An 18125-nucleotide genomic window follows, 5' to 3' on the forward strand; every position below is an offset into this window, starting at 1 on the left:
AGGCCCTCCCTCTCATCTCACTATTTGTCAGGGGACAGGAATAACAAAAAGTTATTTTGTGCCAACAAGATTACTATTGACAAAAAATTGAAGCCTGTTGTTTTTATGTATAAACAATGGGACATTGAGTGACTTTGGGGTCCCTAGCACAAAATGCAAATTTCTTTTCCTGCTGGGATGATGGGAAGAATGCGAGTGTATCACAAAGCCAAATGTAGGGGCTTCCTGTTTGTATGTCTGTGAGGCCACTAAAATTAAATACCTTTGTCTCCTTCTCAAAAATACTTCCATTCTTTGGATGGTAATTTGTTTATCTGACCAGCATGAAGAATACTCGATTGGGTTTCTGAGATTAATAGGGAATACTTAGTTTACTGGTCACTTTTTATGTGGTGCCCTGCCTGTCCCATTCCAATTCGACAAAAACCTCATCCGAACTTCTTACTTGATTTACAGTATTGAATGAAGGGCTGTTAAAATGGGTGTTTTCTTGTGCATGGTAAAATCGTGTTTGTTAAAATCATTCAAGAGCAGAACAAACTACCAAATTTCTGAGCAATGTGTCCTGAACAGTATTTTAACTAATTAGATGGCTCTGTAGTCCTCTTAAAGTCAAGCATGTGTCAGTGAGGAAACATGACTGGTTTTTCATTTTATCTCCCCAAATTCCCTTGCTCATGTGAATTTTCTTTTTCTTTTTCTTTTTCAAGTAAAATCTGCTTGTTTATTTATTTATTTATTTATTTATCCTTGCCTAAATTTTTTTTTTTTGTTAGTACGTCATAAACATAATGTTGGGGTTCTCTTTGGCCTAATCATTATAAGCATGGAATATAATTTGTTCTAATTCGCTCCCCTATAGTTCTCTTTTCTTTCTCCTCCTCCCTCCCCCTATTCCTGTTCTTTTCTTTTTCCTCTACTCACTTGGTCCTTCATCTATTTATTTAGAGTTTCTTGTTTTTTCAATTAGTGCATCATGGATATACATAAGGGTGAAATTCACTGTGGTATATTCATTTACGTACATAGGCCAGATTCATTCCACACCTCCTCCCTTTTCACGTCCCTCCTCTCTCCCCCTCAGTCCTTCTCTTCTACTGATCTCTCATCTATTTCTATGTAAGTCTCCCTCCCCCAACACACATACTTTTTCACCTTTATTTTGGATGAGTTTCCACAGATGAGAGAAAACATTTGACCCTTGACTTTTGGGATCTTGCTTATTTCATTTAATATAATGTTCTCTAGTTCCAACCATTTAATAGGAAATGCCATAATTTCATTCTTCTTTATTGCTGAGTAAAAATCCATTATGTATATTTATATCACATTTTCTTTATCCATTTGTCTGTTGAAGGTTATTTGGGTTGGTTCCATAACTTAGCTGTTGTGATTTGCATTCATATAAATATTGATATGGCCATATCCCCACAGTATGCTGATTTTGGGTATTTTTGAATAAATACCAAGGAATGGTATCACCGGGTCATATGGTATTTGCATTCCTAGTTTTTTGAGGAATCTCTGTACTGCTTTCCAGAGTGGTTGTACTAATGTAGGAGTATATCTGTTTCCTCTTCAGCAATTATTAATAATTCTCTCTTTCTCTCTCTCTATATATATTTATTATTATTATTATTATTATTATTGTGGTGCTGGGGATTGAACCCAGGGCCTTAGTGCTTGCCTTGCAACTATATGTACCAACTGAGATATATCCCCAGCCCATAATTATATTCTTGATGAAGCAAATAATTCTGACTGGAATAAGGTGAAATCTCAATGTAGCTTTGATTTGGATTTCCATGATTGCTAGAGATATTGAACATTTTTCGTATGTTTGTTGGTTCTTTGTATTTCTTCTCTTGAGGACTCGTTAGTTGTTTCTCCCATTTATTAACTGGGCTATTAATTTTTTTGGTGCTAAGGTTATGAGTTCTTTATATATTCTGGTTATTAATCCCTTATCCAAGGAGAAGGTGACAAAGATCTTCTCCCATTCTTCAGGTTCTTTTTTCATGTTCTTATTTCATTTGATGTGCAGAATCTTTATAATTTGATGCCCTTGCACTTACTGATTCTTGGTTTTATTTCTTGCACTTTAGAAGTCCTGTTAAGGAAGTCAGTGCTTGTGCCAATATATTGGAGTATTGAGCCTACATTTTCTTCTAGCAGTTAAGAGTTTCTAGTCTACTTCCTAGGTCTTTGATCCAGTGTCAGTTGACTTTTGTTCAGAATGATAGAGAGGAACCAAGTTTCATTCTTCTACATATGGATTTCTAGTTTTCCCTTTTTCCCAGCCAGCAACATTTGTTAAAAAAGGCTATCTTTTCTCCAACTTACATCTTTGGCACCTTTGCTGAGTATCAGATGACTCTAACCACGTGGATTTGTCTCCGTGTCTCCTTTTCCATTGGTCTTCATATCTGTTTTGGTGCCAGTACCATGCTGTTTTTATTACTATAGCTCTGTAGTACAATTTGAGGTTTAGTACTCTGATGTTTCCAACATTTTTGTTTTGGCTATTCTGGGTCTTCAGTTCTTCCAAATGAATCTTAGAACTGTTTTGTCTTTTTTTTTTCTTTTCCCCCTGCGAAGAATTTCATTGATATTTTGATAAGGAATACATTGAATTTCTATAACATGTTTGATAGTATGGTCATTTTGATATTAATTCTGCCTAACTAAAAGCATGGAGCCTTTTCATTTTCTAAGGTCTTCAATTTCTTTCTTCAATGTTTTATAGTTTTCATTGTAGAAATCTTTCACCTTCTTGGTTAGATTTATTACTAAGTAATTTTTTTTGATGTTATTGTGATTTGGATAGTTTTCCTAATTTCTTTTTCATCAGATTCATTATTGGAGTATAGGAAAGCAATTGATTTATATACGTATCTTTGTATCCTACTACTTTGCTAAATTTATTTATCAGCTTCAGTAGTCTTTTGGTGGAGATTCTTTTTTTTTTTTTTTGAGTCTTCTAAAAATTGATCATGTCATCAGAGAACAGAGGTAACTTGACTACTCCCTTTCCTATTTTTATCCCTTTAATTTTCTTCTGTTTTCTGATTGCTGTGGCTAGAGTTTCAAGGACTGTTGGATAGGAAAGGTGAGAGTGGACATTCTTGTCTTGTTCCTGTTTCTAGAAGAAATGCTTTTCAGTTTTTCTCTGACGAATTGTGTTTCTAAGCAGTGCTGGTGTTTTAGGTATAATTAGTTAGAATCTATGTGATACAAATAAAAATGTTTAAGGAAATTCAAAACATTAAGGTTATAAAACTTTGTTTAAAAATTTGCCTTGTTCTGTTTTTATCTGGAATTAAGCATTTACTGGTCAGAACAGTTTGTACTGTACATACATTTATAAGATTTCAAATAACTGTATCCTCAACAACTCGTTGAGTTAATTCAAATAAGTTTTCTATCATTATGTTTCCAGAGTGATTGAAAATTGAACATCATAATTGTCTGTGATTACTTGCTTATGATAGCATGGTTGTAATATGACAAGAATCTTTATAAAGCTGTGTATTTAATTCTGTTTAATGTAGCAGGTACTTAACTGAACAGTTGTGTGCAAAACACTGTTACAGGTACCATCGGAGAGGGTCCAGGATGAATAAAATCATGTCTTCTCCTTAGGGTTGTGTGAAATTAAGGTCCATGCACAAAAGGTATAAAGTGGAATTTGTGAAGTGTGATAAGTGAGGCACATAGTATACTGGAAGTTTAGAGAGGTGGGAGAAATTACTTTAGAAAATAGAATGAAAGAATACAGGGCATTCAACGCCAAGGGAGTCATGAGTGCAAAGATCCTGTAAGGTATAGGACAGACTTGGGAATTGGTTTATAACTCAATTTAGCCAGCATATAGGTTAAATGAAACAGAGGAGCAAGATATCAAGGGGGAAATTGGTTAAGTATCTTGTTCTGCACAATTATTTCTTAAAGCTCATGGTGTTGTTTGATTCTGAAAGGCTTTGAACACTGTACAAAAGAGTTTACACATTATTCTTTAATGAACCTCAAAGGTTTTTGAAAAGAAGTTTCTGAGTTAATGTAAAAACAGCACTTTTTAGGATGTGTTAGGATGAAAGATTTTATGCTGTTGATGAGTGGCATCATAGTAATCTAGGAAGGAGATAGGACTAGCTAATGAGGAAGAAAGTAAAGATGTATCTAATTTGCATTTTAAAAGTAGACTTGACAGTTGAGTTAGGGGCAAGGGAGACATCCACGATCAATCAGAAGTACTAAATCTGGGCAACTGGTTTGTTGATAATATGATATTGACAAAAGGAAAGGTAAGAGAGTGAATTTTAAATGATGATAAACAAATATACAGAGTGTAATAGCATTGGGAAGTGAGAATTTCAGAAAAACATGGTCTTAAAGCAGTAATGTTCCTAATTTTTAAAAGTCATACAGCTACATGTTTGAAAACCATTATGCTAAAGTGTTATTAGAGTCACTCTGTCTGAGCTACAATTACCTCTTACCTGGATTGTTGCAGTAGCCTCTGAGTAGGTTTTCCTGCTCTGACCTTTGTTCTCTGTAGTCTATTCTCAACAGACCAGTAGCAAGATTCTTTTGCAATATAAATTAGATTATATCATTCTTCTCAAAACCTTATAATGGCTCCACCTTTAGCAGAAATGAAAGCAAATCCTGAAAAGTGACCTACAGGCCCTGAACTCTCTGGGTCCCTTGTCAATTCACCAGCCTTTTCTTGTTCCGCTTTCTTTGCTCACTTTGCCCACTCTATTAAATTGGCCTTTATTCTGTTCCTCACACAGGTCAGCCATGGGCCTGCCTGAGGACTTCTGCCATACCTTGGGTTTTTGTTTTATTTTAATTCAGGTGATATTCACATAGCATATAATTAACCATTTTAAAGTTTAAAATGTACAACTCACTGCATCTAGTACATTCACAATGTTGTGCAACTATATCTAGTTCTGAAATATTTTCATTACCTCCAAATGAGACCACTTCCTTCTGTCTTTCTCCTCTACTCTCTACACCTAGCAACCACTAATTTGCTTTCTATCCTGATGGATTAACCTAATGTGGATATTTCATATAAGTGGAGTCATATAGTATATAATCTTTTGTGACTGGCTTTTAACTTTGGCATGATGTTTTCAAGGTTCATCTACAATATCATAACATGTATCAATACTTTACTCTTTTATGGCTGAATAATATTTCATTGTATGCAAATGTAATATTTTGTTCATCCATTAATTCATTGGTGAATGTTTCGATTATTTTCACATTTTGGCTAATGTCAAAGTGCTGCTTCAAACATTCATATACAAATATTTGTTTGAATACCTTTTTTAAAAAAATTATATATTTTAAAATTTTTTACAGACTGCATTTTGATTCATTGTACACAAATGGGGTATATCATTTCGTTTCTATGGTTGTGCACAATGTAGAGTCATACCATTTGTGTAATCATACGTGTAATGTAATGATGTCTGTCTCATTCTACCATTTTCATACCCCCCTCCCTCTCCTTTCCTTCTACATAATCTAAAGTTCCCCCATTCTTCTCTCACTCCCCACAACCCCTGATATATAGACAATGGGATATTATTCAGCCATAAAGAAGAATAATATTATGGCATTTGCAAATACATGGATGGAAATGGAGTATATCATGCTAAGTGAAATAAGCCAATCCCGAAAAACCAAAGGCCGAATGTTTTCCCTGATAGGTGGATACCTGTTTTTAATGTTTTGAATTCTACCTAGAAGTAGAATAGCTGGATCACACAGTGTTTCTGTGTTTAACGTTTGAGGAACCACCAAATTTTTCCCTAACAGTTGAACCATTTTATATCCCACCAGTGCTACCTCCCCTCTTCCTGGTTTTCATCCAGGTATCACCTTCCTGATGAGGTCTGTCACAATCACCCTGTGGCCTGTAACCTGCTCCCCGCCTTTACTTCATTGGCATCCTTCTTCCCCTTGCATGTCTTCCTAGTGTGATCCCTGTTTCTAGACTTAGTTATACTAAGTCTTACACATAGAAACCTATACTCCTCCCTAAATAGGATCTGACAGTCCATCACACAACTGTCATTGTAAAAGGATGTGTAGTTAGTCGCAGAAAAAATAAATTTCACACATTTGTTAAAACTTGGTGATCAAATGTTTGAGGTCCCTGCTTTATCATCTGCTGAATAACTAGGCTGCAACTTCATTATTCTAAATTATTTCATCAGTTGGGTTTCCTTCAAAGCCTTCTCACAAGTAGAACAGATCAGGCAGACTTTTCTTGTCTTCAGATGCTAATTGAATTAATTTTTCTGCCAAGTAGCGTTAATCTAAAAGGTAAGCAATATGGATGAAATACATTGATCTGAACAACATCTTAATAATGGGCAGGGGTGGCTCTTTTGCCTACGACACAACTGGAACTAAGGGCATGAGTCTTCAAGTTATTTTCCTATGCCTCTCTTAATTAAGTGAAAGAGAGTACATTTTAAAGAGATTTGTTCACACAGTTAAATCCATGGAACTAAGATTAGGATAGAATCCCATAAACACATGGGGACTCTAGGCTGCAAGTCCGTGGAGTATTCCCCTGCCTCCCTGCCTCCTTGCTCCCGCTCAGCTGTGGTCAGATAGCGGGAGGACCATAACTTTAGACTACAGTTTGTGACCTCCTTTTAAATAGGTTTCCTGTTGCTAATATCTTCCTTTTTAGAGGTACGTTTGATTTGCTTACTTTCATTTATAATCTTCCATTTTCTTTTCCTTTTTAAACTCAAGTTTAAGAAGCAGTCGAGACCTTTGTCTTCTGCACTTGTTCACTGCTCTTTTTACCAATTTGCTGAGGCTCTGGACATTCTCAGTAGTGCAATGATACCCATGGACTATTTGGCAGGAAAATTTAAAAATATTTTGAGTTTCTGAAGTCAAAGAAAAAAGTTTTGGTTGTGGTATTTGAGCGTCGTTTCTATTAAATCCAGGTCTCAAAACAGAACTTAAAGATAGTTAATAGATTTTATGGAAAGGGAAGAGAATTGACAGGAAAAAAGTTTAAGATGATTGACCACATTTCAGAAACAGAGAATGGGGCCAGGAATTGATTAATTCCTTCCCAGTTGGATACACAGCCTGAGTTATAGTTAGCTTCCTGGATAACAAGAGAAGGAGCAAGGATTTGAGGGCTCACTCTTTTAAGAACATCTATAGATATATTGACAAGGCTCCCCCATCCCACTCGGCAGAGTGAATATTTAACCAGAAAAAGAAGAGACCAATCTTTAAAGCATTTTAAAGTTTATTTCATGGTTTGAGTATCCATTTCATACTGTTGGAGTATCTAATTTAAAAAAAAAAAGCAGTGGCATAAGAAGTGATTAATAGCAGTCAGAATTAATCTCTGTTCATTCTCCATTCCTATAGATTCTTCATTATATTGCCTCGCAATCTATTTGTGCCAGTCTATGGCTCTCCTGCTAGGTAGAAGGCTCTCTGCACACTGAATTGATTGATAATCCTCACAGCCTGCCACAGTGCCTTGCACAGGAGGCTATCTCTAAGGCTGAGACTAAAGAATGCGCCAGAGGCCACAGCAACCAACTGTATTCAGAGAGGCTGCTACCCTCCCTATCACAAAGCACTTGAGAAAATTAATCTTATAATGCACCAAAATGCTCTTAAGTGCTAGTTATCATGATTCTGGTGTGATTACATATAAATTCCTCTCTCTCCCTGATCTGTAAGACATCGACTGAAGTTTAGCGTTTGACTTTAGATGAGATGAGTTACAGGAAACGTGAAATGTGATGCACTGTGACTGTTTTTCCTGAGCGATCTTTCTTTAACAGAAGCAGACCTTGGGAAGATTTGTTGCGAGATAGCTGTATACTAATAGGTAGAAACAGCAGTGACTATGAAAACCAGATGTTTTGTCTGGGCCTCTATTCAGAAAGAGGATCTCAGTGTTGGCACGGATCACTTTCTCTTGTTTACCACCCTGATGGAAGGGCGTTTTTCTGGTGGCGGGCAATTGCTATGTGCAGTGCTCATTTGCATATGCTCTCACCACTGTGGTTTCTATACAACATGATATTTCTGTTGGCAATTTAGGCTTATTACTTCAGAAATTGTCATATTTGAGATCCAGGATATGAGCAATATTTATTTTTATTTAAAATTACTAGGGGGATTTGTTAGACAATACCAGTTTCCTGACTTTGCCAAGAGGTTTTCCAGAGTCTCTCCCTAATTTTCAAGGATGGATTTGCATTACGCATGCATCTTAACTTGTTATTACTGTACGATTTTATTTGCTTTAATTTAGAAAATTCCAGGCTTACTTTATTTTGTCTTTACAAGACTTCAAATTCTTTTCCTCTGGAAATATCCAAAAGATATTATTTGTGGTTCTGATCCGAGACTGATTTGGTTTGTTTTAGAACTTAAGCCATTTAAATAAAAGGAAAGAAAGAATTGGTGATAGAGTTTTAATTTTATTCTGTTTGAATTCTGTGCCATCTAACATGCTGTGATGTTTTTCCCGTAGGTTCACATCCAGCTTTCAGAGTGGCATCGAGCAATCTTTCTCCCACAGGCCTGGCTTGCATATATGAATCGAGCTTATCATGCCATCTTGCAGGTGAGGGCCCTATGGATGGTGTACTTTCTGGGGAGTGTTTCCTCATCTCAGATTTTTACTGCAGATATGTATTTAAAAAGCACTGGGGCAAACAGCACTACCACAAATGCAGTGGTTATTTTTGCTAATAATGGACTGTGAGGCTTACGTTCTTAGTTATAGTTAAAATTTAAATGTCGATGCCATGCAAATTTGTGTCTCCCATCCAGACTTTCCTCTTGAGTGCCAGTCTCCTCTGTCCTGCAGCCTTCTGAACCACCCCCACTAGGCTGTCCCATGGCATCTCAACTTGAGCACCTCCTAAACTGAGCTGAGTGTCTTTCTTTATTCCTGTTCCTCCACAGCAGGATCTGTCTGCATCTCCAGCCTTATCCCTTCACTCTTCCCTCAGATATTTAGGGTTCAGTCTTGCCAAATTGCTTTGTTTTCTTCAACTCAGCATGTCTCCCTAACCCATTGGTTGTTATACACCTTGTTCTGTCTCAGACCCTGCCATTCCCAGTTTGCCCACCTGATTTCTACTTTTCTTCAGATCAGTTTATCTGAAAGTCACCTTTGTGCTTTACTCCACTCCCCATTGGATCATATGATCCTCTATGTACTTCCTTAGTAGCCGTGCTTCCCTTTTTGAAGCCCTTGTCACATTGATTATTCATCTAGGGTTTCCAGTGTCTCCATGCTCTTTAAGGGTAGAAACTGTTTCCTTCTCTATTGTCTCTGGCATCTGATGTAGTGCCTGAAACGTAATAGGTGCTCATTAAATAGATGATATCTATTCAATTTGACTCCATGTAATCTAATAGTAAGTTATAGTTTGTGAATTTTTAAAACAAGAACTAATTTGTAACAGTTGGGGACTACATGAACCATTAACAATATAAGAAAACAATTCAATTATTTTTTCTTGCTTCAAATTAATTTTTGAGGATGATAGGAAAACTCATGTTGTTACTTAAGTAAGTAATGTCTCAGAATAAGATTTTCATGGAGTCTCAGTAATTGTGATGTTATGGTTAAAGATAAACACTCCTGTAAAATGGGTTGGAATGTGAAATGGGGCTTGGAAGGTATTGGAATTCTTATCTCAGATTAAAATCTTGCTGCAACAGAGCTTATTGAATGTAGAATTTATGCATCACTGATGTATCTTCAGAGATTCTGATTCATTAGAACTGTGCAGGGGACTAGGAATCCCTGCACAACTGCCAGGTGATGTTAATGCAATTAGTTTAACCAGCCATACTTTGAGTAACTATTTTAGATGGTTCCCCAAATACACTGTAATCTGCATTTCAAAGATGTTCTTTTGGAACCCTGTTTTCTTTCGCTCATTGTTATCTTACTCCGTTTTTTTTATCCTCAGCAGTGTCTGGGCACTCAGTATGTTTTGAATAGATTCATGAGTGAATGAATGTATGACTCATGTCTCTACGTGCTTCTTTAACAACATTATATACACCCTTAGCCAATTATAGTTTTCATTCAAGAAGAGTGAGATTGATATTCAGAATGCACATTTCTTCACCTTCATGTTGTTGTGAGTGATTTTACAGTGTTTTTCTCCACAAAAACTTACAGGTCCATTTATCCCAGCCTGGTCCCATGCTGAGTGTGTGTGGGATACAGAGGAAAATCAAGTGCTCCTTCCTGCCAGCAAGCTTCCAGCCCTCTGCGTGGGGTTAGCATGTTCACTAGCAATTTCAGTTCAGCATCTTCTGTGCTTTAATAAGAGAAGGAACAAAAATCTATAGACACCTGGAGAAGGGAAAAATAGTTCTTTCTACAGAATGAACTGAGAATTTTGTTTAGCTCTTAGAGTAAGAAAGAACAAGTTGAATGGTCTTATGATATAATTCTTGCAGATGATGTGCAATAGATTAAAAAAAAACTCCATGATTTTTTTCTATAAGAGCCATCATCTATTGCATAACTATTATGTGTCCAACACTTAACATGTATTTCAATTAATCTTTGCAGAGGCCCAAGGAACTGTGTTATTGACTTCATGTAATCATACGTGGGCAAACAGAGTTAGCTAGAAAAGGAAAGCAAACTGCTTAAAACCCATCCGTCAGTAAGTGAAAGCCCTGGAATTAAACCCAAATTTGTCTGACTCCAGAGCCTTAGCCTTTTCCACTGAAAAGGAAATGTGTTTTCCCTAATGCCATCATTAATTATAATAATGAATAATGCAAATTGTTTTAATATTTTAAAAGACAGATCTACTTATGAAAAGCCTGCTGACCAGTTTTAGTAATGCAGGTCAATTATTCTCCTTTTCTAATATTGAATGGTGTATGTTTTTGTTTATTTTATCATTTATCATTTGGGTTTCTAATAAGTCCTGTTACATTGAGGATTGATGACAAAAGAGGTAAAACTGAAGGGATAGACTATAACAAGATTTTCAGTAGTATCTGAAAGTACAGCAACATGATTTAGGCCATCAGCATTACTTCAGAAGACATTGATGTGTTTTAACTGCTAAATAGATTTTTAAATGAGTCCATATACTTGGATAGAATTCATGGTATCTTTGAAGAATTGGAATAATTGCAAGATTTCAGAGAATTTCTGTACTGGAGGATACTTCTGTACAGGAGTTGCAGTTTCTTCCATCTGGTTCTAGGCATATTTTGTAGCATTCAACCAGAAATTTATTTAGAGGAGCCAAGTTTTATTCAAGTAATCCTAGGAGACATGCTAAAAGGTACATTCTACCTTCCTTCCTGGAGTCTGATTAGGATGTGAGTAAGTTTGAGATCTGACCACTACTTCTGGCTTCTGCTTAGGCATGTGCATGCAGTCTTTTTTTTCCCCCCATAGAAACAGAATTTTAAATTATAAGCATATCAGTGTGTTTGACATAGGGAGGTGTATGGATTTCTTTCCATTAAAATGAAAATGCAGATATGAGTTGATTGACAGTTCAGAGACCATCTTGGTCAGGAAATCTTTATAGTCTTCTTTACCTTGCTGCCCTTCTGGGATGCTAAGCAAGTTAAAATCTCTAGCTTTTGTGAAAAGTCTCTTGGGCATGTGACTATGATCTCAAACAGGAGAGAGGTCTGAAAACAGGTTGACTGAAAACATTGTTTCCTGAGTTGGTCAGCTGTTCTCAAAATAATCTCAAATCAAAACCAAGGTCAGGGGACTGAGACGCTCTAATAAATTATTCTCTGACCATTTAAGAGAGATTTTTCTTTTTTGTTGTTGTTGTTGATGATGATGATGATATCAGTCCTGGGAATTGAACCCAGGGACTCACATGCTAAGTACACACTGTAGCACTGAGTGAGTCTCTATTGTTTGTTTTTAATGAATAGTGAACCAAGTGAAACTGCTCACTATTATCAGTAAGCTCTCAGTTGTATAGATTAGAGTTAAAAATTATGTGGGGTAATGTGTTTTTAGCAGCACAATTCACAATAGCCAAGTTATGAAACCAGTCTAATGTCTGTCAAGAAATGAATGGATAAAGAAAATGTGATATACATGAGCAGTGGAGTTTTATTCAGTCATAAAGAAGAAAGGAATTATGTCATTTGCAAGGAAATGGATGGAACTGGAGAGCATCATGTGAAGTGAAATAAGCCAGACTCAAAGTTAAGGGTCAGATGCGTTCTCTCACCTGTGAAAGCTAGAGAGGAAAGAGGAAAAAAGGGATCCCCTGAAAAATAGGAGGAGATCAGTTAAGTATAGGAAGCAGGTCAGAGGGAAGGAGGAAATTTGGGCAAAAGGAAGTGCCGGGGAATGAGATTCATCACATTTTTTTATGTCACAGAGAATCCCACTGTTATGATTATGCAACAATAATTTTTTTAAATTGAGAGGTAGATTAACATTGGAATCTAGGGGTGATCTAAAAATCTCAGACCATGTTAGCCTTTCCTCTCCCATTAAGTGTTTATTCCCTTAGCCAGAAGCAGAGATGACCAAGTCGAAGCCACTGGATCTACAACCAGTAGGCCAAGATTGGAGAGCAAAGTGGATCTGGATAAACATCTTAAAGTGGATTGGGTAGGAGGGGATAGGAAGATGTTCTAGAAGACGGGAGAAAGGAACAGAAACTCAGAGAAAGAAAAAGTACAAAATCTCTGTGGTGGTAGTGGAGTGACTGTACTGGTTTACAGCTACTGGGGAAGTTAGAGGACTAGGTCTTTGTAGGAAGCTGCACCTGTTCTAGCTTTCCTGTATTCTGTTTGCTTTGAGACAGATTTTTAACCTTTTAATTTCCTGCTCCTTGTCTTTTTTGGAAAAGCATCATAGGAAATAAATGTTTTAGGAGTAACAAAGCATAATTTAGGAAAGAGGAAATAAAAATTATTTTCTATTTTGTCTTGCCTTTCTGGGAGGTCAATATAATTATTAAATATTAATATCAATATCTTTTAGTATAATATGACACTTTCTTCTAAGAGAGAGGAGAATAAAATAGCCAGGATTTTATGAAAATATAGAGAAGAGTATGGATACGATTGAAATGAACAATGGAGATGTGCATGGAGTGCCCATCATATATCAGAGTCCTGGGCTGGTGAGCCTGAAGGTGGGTTAAATACTAGGACTCTGGGGGCTGGGGAGATGACTCAGTTGGTAGAGTGCTTGCCTTGCATGAAAAAAAAAAAAAAAAAAAAAAAAAGAGAGAATACTTAGAACTCTGGATGGATAAGACAGTCCTTACCCTCAACAAGTTAACAAGTTCACATGATGATAACTGAGAGTATGTGAGAAAAACAAGGACATGTAACTTTATAGTTTAGATATTATATCTATGCTAAAAGTTTGTCTGAAGGGGACAAACTTTTGGGGAGAAACTTTTACTCCATGAGATTATAAACAATAAAAACAAGAATTATTTCAGAAGGGATCTAGATATATTTATGAAAGATGGTTTAGTAAAGAAGATAATAAAGGGAGGTAGGGACTTTTAGTTATTGACAACAAATTTAGTAATAGTAGCTGTTTGTTAGCAGGCACTGCACTAAAGTATTTAATGTGATGCTTTGATACCATGAGAGAGCTGTTAGCTACACGTTACAGATAGGGAGACAGAAGCTTGGAGAGATGGAATGACTTGCCCAGATTACACAGCCAGTGAGGAAATGGCATTAGATCAAAGCAGTTTGATTCCAGAGCCCACATCCTTAACCCTTCAAGCTGTAATGCTTCTCTCTGTAGAGTACAGAAAGATATAAGCCTATAGAATATACCTTAGGACTCTAATGAGAAGAAAAAGACAATAGATAGAAAAATGGATGGACTACAAAATCTAAATAGTTAACAGTAAAAAGAGGCTGAGTCTCAAAATACAGTGAAATAAAATTGAAACCAGAGTGAGATTCATTTCACACCCACCAGAATGGTAAAAATCAAAAGAATGGCAATTCTGATTGTTGGTGAGGATGAGAAGTAACTGGAACTTATTTGTTGCTTGTGAGAATGTAGGCCAGCACAGCCACTTCTGAAATCAGTTAGCTATTACTCTCATCTTATACAGTCTGAGTTGTTGTCTGATATAGGATCCCTCCATAAACTAGTATTTTAATTACATCTGAATAGCAATTGGTGATAAAGTGATAAGTGTTTGATCACAATAATCCTGAGTTTATAAAAAAAAAAAAAAAAACAGAAAAGATAATATATATGTAAAGGCCTTGATCTTAAAGAGATGGTATTAGCTATCTTTTTATTATATGGTTGAAGTTAAGAAATATGGCATCTATTTTTATAAGCTCACTAAAGAAATAGAAATGTGTTGTGGAGCTGTTGATGAATAACTTTGGTTTCATAGCACCTGTATCTTGTGATGTTCTCATCCAAGTCATTTTCTGCCATTTTGTTGTAATACTGGGGCCCAGACCACAATCTTGGTATAGTGCCAGCTAAAATGATTGGTTGTTGATGAAGGCAGATCATTACCATGTGGGGTACTTTTAAAATGGGACCCATAGAATTTAAGTCTGCTTTAATAACTATCCCCAAATGAAGTTCTGCACTAAATTTGCCGAACAACCTCTTCAGATGAACATAGATGTACCTGAGCTGTAGTGTAACTATTTCTCTTTATACATCCTCTTTCATAATCTAATCTCCTATCAGGAACACTTAAGGCCAACTGGGAAAGGAAATGTGTTTACCAAAGAAATTTAGAAATCATCTCATTCATTGAATTTGCATGTGATTAATGCTGAGTTGTCCCCCCCCCCCACCCCCCCAGGGAAGAATCGGAGAGCTGGAGCTGCAATTAAAACATGGGAAAGAAGGACCTGAGGAGGTGCAATACAAAAAAGACACAGCCTGGCTCTGGTAAGGGATGCTGTTCTGCAGCTCATCATTTTTCATGGGTGCAAGCTATGGGGGGAATGGCTTTACTTTAAAGGCAGCTTTCTGTATGAGCCTGAAGGGGACAATGTCAGTAGACCCAATAGGTATTTTTTTCACCCCTTACCTAGATATAGCATAAGAGCTTTATTCGTTACACACACACACACACACACACACACACACACACACACACTCACGCATGCATGTCTCTTGTATTTTGTCTCTTGTATTCATGGGAAATTGGTTCCAGGGTCCCCTGTGGATATCAAAACCCGTGGAAGCGAAAGTCCTTTTTGTGAAACAGCATGGTATTTTTTGCCTATAACCTATGCGTATCCCCCATGTACTTGAAATCATCTCCATATTACTTTTAATATCTTATACAATATAAATGCTCTGTATATAGTTGTTATACTGTGTTGCTTAGGGAATAATGACCACAAATAAAATCGGTACATGCTCAGTACAGATACAAGTTTTCCCTGAATATTTTTGATCCATGGTTGACTAGATCCATGAATGCAGAACTCATGGATACAGAGGGCTGACCATACATAGTTACGTGATTTTTTTTAATGCAGTGTGAAAATGGTTTGCTCCCCAATCTTCACATTGTCCTCCTGAACTTTTCCCCTTGAAACTGATTTTTATAGGTGCTTTTGAACAAAAAGTTGTTTCTCTCAATTCCTTGTTGTCCTACCTCATGCAGTCAAGAATTACTTCCCTCTCCTGCTTCCTCCTTCCCCAAGACAGTTTCATTATTGGAAACAATTTCCCTATGTTAGGCCTTTAATTTCTTTGGCATATGCTCCCTGGAGAATTCTTACTATATTGTCTAGAAACTTGTAAGTAAGTACTGGCACATTAAAGGCAACTTAAATTGTTACATAGCTTGAGAAGAACACTTTGTCAGATTAATGTTGCTGCAGCCTAAATGTAAGTTAAGTGCCCAGAACTTGAATAGCTTTGTCTATGGCCACAGATTGCTGTAATCTAAATATCTGTGCACAAATTGATTTGTAGAAAAGCAGAATCTGTGTGTTTAATAAATTCTCTTCTAAGTTATATTTTTTAGATTTATAAAAAAAGCAGTTAAAAATACTTTGATATTGGATTTAAGATTAGAGAGTAAGAATTTGGGTTTGTTTCCTTTTTTGCTGTTATCTTTTGTATCTGGTTTTGATTTCATCTTCTAAAAGTGATAATTTGGTGGGAATTTTTTTTTCTGTATACTCTCCAAAATATTTCTAGAGACCAATGGATATACGTCCCTGATGAAACTCATGGACTGCATATTTATGTGAGAATAAGGAAGATAGATCCCCAGAAATTAAACAAAACAAAAAAATTCACAAACTTATAGTAAATAATAAGCAGTTTTGAATTGTGCTCTTTGGGCAACTTCACTAAATGGGATCACAGTCCCAAATTAAGATAAAGCCATCTCTTTATTACTTCAAAATGAATTGATTAGTATCTGTTGTGTACCAGGCATTGTTCTGAGTACAGAGTAAGAGCAGTGAACAAAACCCAGTCTTTGTTTACCCAGAGCTTATGACTGACTAAGCAGAAGTAGATCTATCAAATAGAATATGATAGATTTTGATTAGTGGAGAAAAATAAAACAGGATAAAAGAAATAGAGAGTAAGGCAGGAATGAGGTGGGGAAGAAATCAGGTGTTACTATTTTCTCTAAGAAGTCCAGGGAGAGCCTCTTAGAAACATGGTCTTAGGATGAGACCTGAAGGAAGTGATGGGGTGAGCTGGCTGTGAGCTGGGGAAGAACCTTCCAGAAGGGAGAACAAAAACTCTGGGGGTTTTCCTGGAGAGAGGATCTGTGTGACATGGAGAGAGGCAGGAGGGAAGTAGTAGGACATAAGAGCAGAGAGATTTAGATCAGATTATGAAGGGCCTTTGTAGACTTGAAGAGGACTTTGACTATGAGATGGAGAAACTTTACAGGAGGATTTGAACCAGAGGATGTGACTCATAATTCAGAGTGACCACTTGCACTGCACTGGTGAAAGTGTAACCTGGAGGATGTGATCAGGAGTTCATTGCAATAATTCAGGCAAAAGGTGGTAGAGTTGGAGACTAAGGTTAGCAATAGAAGTACTGAGAAGTAAATGAATCCTGAATCTCTTTTGAAGACAGAGTCCATAGGTTTTAAATGCTAAGAATTTAAATGAAGGATGGGAGGAAAAGATGGAATTCAAGGATAATTCCAAGATTTGACTTTGACCTAGTAAAAGTATAGAATTACCATTTACTAAGATAGGGAAGACAATAGGAAAACAGGTCTGTATAGGGAAGGAATCTGATTTTAGACTTGTTCAGTCCCAGATGCCTAATTAGACCTCTAGTTGGAGATACCTAGTAGGTTGTGAACTCTGATTCCAGAGTTCCAGGGAGAAGTTAGGGCCAGATATATAAATTGTGGTATCAGCAGCATATTGACAGCATATAAGATAGGATGCTAGATGAGATCATACAGGAATTAAGTAAAGAAAGAAAATTTCAGAGGATTGAGCCCTGGAGCATATCAGCATTTGGGGCAGTAGAGGGATGGGAAGGAAAACAACAATGCAGGGAGACAACTAGTTATCACTGGTGCAGGAAAAGTACCAAGAGAGTGGAATCTTTCAAACCAAGGAAAGAGTGTTCTAAGAAAGGAGGACCAATTGTGTCAAATGCTGAAGTTGGGATTAAGACTTGAGCATTATATTTGGCTTCTTGAAAGTCACTGGTAACCATGACAAGAGCTGTTTTGTTGGAGTTGTGGGGATAAAAGCCAGATTATAGAAGGGTCTAGAGGGAGTGGAAGGAGAACTAGAATCACGTATAGGTTAAGATTCTCCTAAAGACATCAGAGGCAAAGAAATGGGGCAATAGTTGGAGAACTTTTACTTCTCTTAAAAGAGGGTGGATACCATACTGTTTTCACATGCCAAGGGGAGTTATATAAGTAGGGAAGGAAAAATTTGTGATACAGCCAAGAGAAGGGAGAAGGAAAGAAACTCTGGTGCAGAAGAGGAAGTATAGACAGGACATCATTTAGAAATACTCCATTCAGACCAATCAAAGATGATGTTGAATGCACTTCCATGAGGAAGGCAGAAATTGAACAATACCCTTCAGAGAAATTTACTGCCAAACT

At 36.7% G+C, this 18125-nt stretch overlaps 1 protein-coding gene across 1 annotated transcript in view; it reads left to right on the top strand.

Annotated features, from left to right (window-relative positions):
• The window catches only part of FOCAD (focadhesin), a 377113-nt gene that overhangs the window by 285998 nt on the left and 72990 nt on the right, over positions 1–18125 (top strand). Inside the window, exons 22-23 of the mRNA XM_079112425.1 lie at positions 8549–8641; positions 14862–14950. Of these exons, the coding sequence (XP_078968551.1) occupies positions 8549–8641; positions 14862–14950 (182 nt within the window). The remainder of the gene's footprint in view (positions 1–8548; positions 8642–14861; positions 14951–18125) is intronic.

This window comes from Sciurus vulgaris (assembly GCF_902686455.1).
Source record: "Sciurus vulgaris genome assembly, chromosome: 15".
In the NCBI taxonomy this organism is placed as follows: Eukaryota; Metazoa; Chordata; class Mammalia; order Rodentia; family Sciuridae; genus Sciurus; species Sciurus vulgaris.